Source organism: Tigriopus californicus, chromosome 5 (assembly GCF_007210705.1).
Source record: "Tigriopus californicus strain San Diego chromosome 5, Tcal_SD_v2.1, whole genome shotgun sequence".
Lineage (NCBI taxonomy): Eukaryota > Metazoa > Arthropoda > Copepoda > Harpacticoida > Harpacticidae > Tigriopus > Tigriopus californicus.
This window is the reverse complement of record NC_081444.1, coordinates 5,258,794-5,264,793: the sequence shown is the minus strand read 5'-3', so window position 1 is coordinate 5,264,793 and position 6,000 is coordinate 5,258,794. Positions and strand designations below refer to the sequence as shown.

Genomic DNA, 6,000 nt, shown 5'->3' with positions numbered 1-6,000 from the left:
ACTTTTAATTTAAAAGACTGACGGTGCAAGGCAGTTCACGCCAAAGTAAAACACAAAGTCAGAGTCTGTGTTACGTGACTAACTTCCTGGGTTTGCCATTTGTGACTGTTACTAATGTTCACGATCGCTGAAACGAAACTTTGAAATTGACTTTTATTAAGAAACAAGTCAAAGAATGGTGTTCAAAGAGGTATTGGTGATTGAATGACATTTAGATTATTCCAGTTCGTCGATGTGCATTTCCACCTCTCCAGGACAGGAGCATGTGACATGTTCGCCATCGTTGGACAAATCATCGATCTTGGGGTTAGGATTGCCGTTCATGTCGAAATGGTAATCGCTATCTTTGGGAGCAGTAAAGGTAAATTGGCCATCATTGCCCAGAACATCGGTATCGATAATGGTCAAACTGCAGCCTTTGCGGACGACGCAGGACTCGATACCATTGCGGCCTCCATCGCCACGGCTCAAGCTCCACAAATTGGTAATGGGGATGCCCAGGAAGTTGTCCCAATCCGAACGATCACAACCGTTCTCGTCATAGCACATGGCACACAAATGTTTTGGAACAGCGGGACAGGGACCTTAAAAATTGACAATGTTTTTAACTCTTTGTTACAATTCAGTCTGCGAAGGTTGCGTGAATTTGTCTGCATTTTTACGACAAATTGTAAACTACTTACCAACGTTACCGCACGCACACGCGGCAAATTCAATGTCTTGCTCCAAATTGTCATTGGAATCCACATCATCAAAGTCGATGCCCAAGTTTTTATCTTTGGGAGCAATGACCACGGCAGAATCATCCAGGGACTCAAGTCGTTCCTCATTGGTTCGCTTTCCGGTCAACAAACTGGACAAGCCTTGTCCAATTTTGTCAATTGAATCGTCGTAGCCGATGAAAGCACAATTCTTCTTGACTAGAACCGACTCAAATCGGTTTTGGTAAGTAAAAGGAAGATTGCCAGACACCTCTCCCATGGGATATGAATCACCTGTGATTGCATTAGATAAAGTTAACTGAATTCGAGACTTACTTAAGTTAACACATATGAATTGCAAATTGCTTACCTCGACAATCATCGTCGGTGAACAAGATGGCGCATTGACCAGGACCAAGTTTGGATTCAGCCTCTCTACATTTGCTGTTGGCTTCACCCAAGCCAATGACTCCCAAGGCTTTGTTCAAAAGGCTCTGACCTTGGCCAAGGTTGGCCAAGGATGCCAAGCAAAAGGCAGTTAATATGAGGTACTTCATGGTTGGATTTCTATTTCTCCTCCAGTAAATATGTGCGAGTGCAGCCGACTCTCGAATGAAACTGAAGCAAATCCAGTTTTAAGCCGAGTATTTGTTAGCCTCCGAATCTGGTTCTTCGACTCGACCGCGTCCTTTTGGTTTTGTTGAACTCCGTCAGCCACACTATAATCACGAATTGACGCCCGTATCTTCAAATGAACTTGAACGATTCTCAAAGTTATTAACAGTGTAGCTGCTGAGGGTTTTTAGAAACAAGTTCTGAGGATTGAGGAAGTAAGTGGTGATACGGAATTTCACTGAGCAATTATCGCGTTTTAGTCGTTTCCCCATATACCGTATACAGTAGAGATACTTTGTATTCCTGAAAACAAAAACAAAAATTTAAAACAAGTTGCTTTATAGCTGGGGTGTGGCTGGAGGGAGTTTTTTCCCTGGCTTCTCGGAATTCATTTCCCGGACTCGAACAGGATTTGCTAAAGAGATCAGATCGAACGGCGATAAATTTGGTCTCACATGTGACTAGCATACAATGCCTACTTTGCTTTTTCCACTTCAAACAATGGCTGTAGCACTCGTATACAGTAGGCATGAGGAAATAAATGTACAGGTTCACTCTGGGAGCAAAGCTCCGACTAGCGTTGATATGGGAGTACAAGATCCTTTTCCTCGAAATTCAAGCCATTTCACACCGATGATAAAACTCGCTTCTACCTTTTGATCTCGATTCGCCACGTGAGAAATGTGACCAGAGGCAATTTGAGTCGAGACAATCACGTTTTGTAAAACATCTTTCTTTAAGATTGTTGGCTTAAAATTGTGTGATATTTCTTTCATGATGAGCTGCCAAGCGTTGAGAACGCGTCATCTCGTCTTGGTGTACTCGAGTGTAACTAAAGACGGATTAGAGAGACACAATGAGGACATTTTAATGGTTCACATGACGAGGGAGCAACCAAATGGGAATTTTCACTTTTTTGGCCAATGAACACCATGAGAAGACGAGAGCAACAAAATCTCATGGTTTGGCCAATTTGGGATGCTCTCCGGTAGCGTCGGCATCCCAGATTTGCCGACTCGAAGATCAGTGTGATTTTACTCCGTGTCTGGGTGAAACCAATGATTGGATGTGAATTGTGAGTTTAGAGAAACGGACTCCAATTGATATTGATGCAGTGCTTCTGGTTGTTGTGGTCAAAAGTCAGTTCAGTAGAAAGAGCCTTATGGTGAAGAAGGAAAGGAGGCAAAAAAGGGATATGTCTCGAAGAATCATCAAGGCACCTATGCCAGATCCTGGGATTTTCGATCTCAGTGTGACTAGCATCGAGACTGTGGACACGTTCAATGATGATGAAGTCGTTGTGAATCTCGATCAAGGGAACAGTTTGCATCCATCAATGACCAAGACACCTGGTTCTGCTCCTCGTGAAGAACTTCCTTTGCCTCAATCCAAAGCCCAAATCTCTCCAGTAAGTCCGGTAACAATGGTATTTTATATCTTTTTAAAAGTGAATTTTATCCCTTTGTTATTTCTAGGAGTTTCAAACTTATAAAGTGGCCAAAGAAATCCAACCCAATGAATTTTTGGGGTTCCTGGATAATGGGATCCTGAGCAAATCGACGATTACTCCGACAACTAAATCACAATTAGAGGACAGAAAGGATACAAAAAAGGTTCGAAGGTCAGATTCCAAAACGTACGATTTGTACAAAACCGTGATGGGCAAAATGTTCCGGAAAGATTCGATCAACATTACGCAAAACAACGCCAAAAATGACTACATCGCTCAAGACACCATCCACACATCGTCATCCAACAAAGACCATGAGATTGAAGTAAGATCAAAATATACAATAGTAACAAACCAAAAAATCTTAGTCCTACTCCTATCCTTCATCCAGAACCAAGAGAGTACAATCGTTAATGGGAACAATTGTGCTCAAGATCCAGTCCTGGTTCGTTATCTTTTGTGTGTGATGCTGTTCCTCGTTTACAATGGTGTGCTTATCGGAGCCTTGTTCTATTCCATTGAGAATAATCTGACGATCCATTGGTGCCATGATGTGGGATTCTTGCTTTCAATCTCGATTGTCCTCTACACGTTCATTCTCTACAAATTCCTCTTCAAACGTTTCTTGGGGAACAGCTTCAGGCGAAACGTTTCCAAGCCAGTGTTGGAACTTTTTGGAGATCTTCAAGTGATTGCGTCAGTTGGAAATTGGCCATAAGACATTACATACATATACGCAAAGGCTGATATCCATTTGTTTTGTAGTTACCTTCCATGGACTCTCGGAGCAGCTCTCATCATCTCTGTGGTGGCATTTCTGATCGTGGATACTCAACATCAACGCCAAAGAATGATATCTTTGCTTGGTGTTGCGATTGCTCTCATTTTGGCTGGATTGTTCTCGCAAAAGCATAGCCGAATCAAATGGAGATTAGTAGGATTCGCCATGACTTTCAATTTCCTACTGTGTCTCATATCTTTCCGATATCCAATGGTAGCAGATGGACTAGGTTGCTTACTAGAGAAATCTCAATCCCTGATGCGAATCCCGCAGTTTGGAGCCACTTTCTTGTTGGAAAGACAAGGGTTGATCCAAAACTCGGATAGTGTTTTGGCTCGAAGAATGGTAAGGTTGCAAACAAAGGATTTCACTTGCTACTTAGAGTGAGTGTAACTAGAAATTTTTTTTATCGGTTTCCAGTTGTATGTGAATTACACCAATGATTTACTGCCCACAACTTGGAACGATTTTGAAAGAGAGGTCCATCCCTTGAACCAAAGCTACACTTCAGTGTTCCTGACCAGCATGATATCCATCTATTTTGTCAATTTCATTGCGGTTGCTTTTCAACGTCTTGGTGTCACTCATTGGCTCATTGGCCATGTGGGAGGTTTGGGTCGTTTCTTTTTGGGCGTGTCACGCTTGGAAGCCTTGGCCATGGTAGCTTTCATGTTCTTGGGGCCCTTGGAGGCTCCGTTATTTATTCAAGCTCATATGGAAGATCTCACTCAATCCGAGTTATTCTCGATTTACATATTGGGCTTGATATCGTTGCACAACCCTGCAATTCTCAAAGACATCTACATGGAGACATTGGGACTGAACCGAGGGGAGTTGGCTGTGATTAGTCTTGTGGGAATCTTCTCGGCTATGGCTCTGGCCAAACTTTTGAAGCCGGAAAACAACGAGGACAAGATCAACACTTATTCCATCAAACGGCAGCTAGAGTCACATTATCAGAAAAACAAGGAAAATCTCGACAGCCTTAACGTGGTGGATGCAGCCTTACGGTACGTTTCTAACCATTAGCAGCTTCTAATTAGGAGAGAGTCCCTTAAACTTTAGGGGATTTTTTTCCATGTGTTTTCTTATATCTAAATAAAGTGTAAGTCATAATGTTTCAGATCAACTAGTACCTCCACATCCATCATTTTGTCAGCGGTTGGTCATCTTATGTGTCTACTTTCCTTTACTTATCTCCTTGATTCATTGGTCCACTGGTTCGGAACATTATTTGGCAGCCCTGATTTGAGCATGGGATACGTGACGGGAAGAATGTTCCAGCCCTTTGCCTGGTTCCTGGGAATTGATTGGGATCATTGTGAAATGGTAAGATTATTTTCATATGATTTTTATAACTGTTTCGTTAAAATTGGCAAATAATGCATTACCTTCTACAGGTATCCGGACTAGTCATGACCAGATTGTTCCGGACCGATGTTATGGTCTTGAAAAAACTTGTCCATTTGTTCCGCACACAAGTGATTGAAATGAGAACCTTCCAAATCACTTTGTTCACCATCACAAATAATGTGAATATTGCCGGCTACGCCATAGTCATCGCCTCTCTGGGATCCCTGGCTCCAAATCGTAGAATAGAAATCATCAGTTTGTCTGGACGATGTCTGGCCGCTGCTTTCTTATCAACCTTCCTGACAGGTTGTCTCATTGGTACGGTTGTTAATTGAAATATACCTTACTTTTGATACTCCAATTACAAGTTATGCTAACGAATTTCGGATCAACCATTTCTTTGGTAACACCCCAGGTAAAATGCGCGAAGTTGGTGTAATTCCTTAAATGTATTAAGCGCTTTCTTTGCGCGTTCACGTTGTTTCAATGGCAACGAGAATTAACGGGTTGCATTTGAGCTTCATTGAAAGGACGGAGCCTCATCGGAAGGGAAGAGCCTTTCTTGGGGGAAGAACCTTTTTTGGAAGAGGAAGTTCATTCAGTTGTCAGAGCCTCATATAGATGACGGACTCCCATTCAAACCATGAAGGCTTTTTGGAGGACATTCGGATGATTTTGATTTTGCAATTGGCAATTCGCAAGGCGTAAAAAGCACTCTCTGAGGCTCAAATATTTACTACGTTTTAAGCAACCTGAGGACCATAACCAAAACCTATCGTCCAAGCTATACCTATCTAAGACTGGAACATAGAAAACCCAAACTGAATCAAAAGGATGTCACCCAAAACGTTGATGGTAAAATCAATTTAAAAAGTTACAAGATCCATCCATCCCACTACTCGTGGGAATTTCCCACAAATCTGGCAAGAATTTTAACGTTTAAAATCTACCAAAAATTGATGTAAAGGTTCCTCTCCTGGTTGACCATGAACTATGGCATAAGAGAGACACATTTGAGATAAGAAAATATTTCATGTCATTTGCCGAACATTCATAAATAAAGATTGTACATGGATAGCCCATGGAAAACTCATTAAGGT

The 6,000-nt window shown here is 41.9% G+C and overlaps 2 protein-coding genes across 2 annotated transcripts; one reads left to right on the top strand and one right to left on the bottom strand.

Moving 5' to 3' along the window:
- Nucleotides 1–135: 135 nt before the first annotated feature.
- On the bottom strand, nucleotides 136–1,350 carry LOC131880094 (uncharacterized). Its single transcript, XM_059226602.1, has 3 exons — nucleotides 1,072–1,350; nucleotides 684–995; nucleotides 136–584 (listed from the first exon to the last, which is right to left on the bottom strand). Exons 1-3 carry the CDS (start codon nucleotides 1,256–1,258, stop codon nucleotides 217–219), a joined length of 867 nt encoding a protein of 288 aa, XP_059082585.1. The 5' UTR covers nucleotides 1,259–1,350; the 3' UTR covers nucleotides 136–216.
- A 1,140-nt stretch (nucleotides 1,351–2,490) lies between these two features.
- Nucleotides 2,491–5,374, top strand: LOC131880089 (solute carrier family 28 member 3-like; the record flags this gene model as incomplete). Its single annotated transcript, XM_059226595.1, is given in 7 exon segments — nucleotides 2,491–2,724; nucleotides 2,792–3,091; nucleotides 3,158–3,462; nucleotides 3,532–3,892; nucleotides 3,968–4,557; nucleotides 4,672–4,876; nucleotides 4,948–5,374. Coding segments are annotated over 7 exon segments (2,262 nt in total). The 3' UTR covers nucleotides 5,236–5,374.
- Nucleotides 5,375–6,000: the final 626 nt, after the last annotated feature.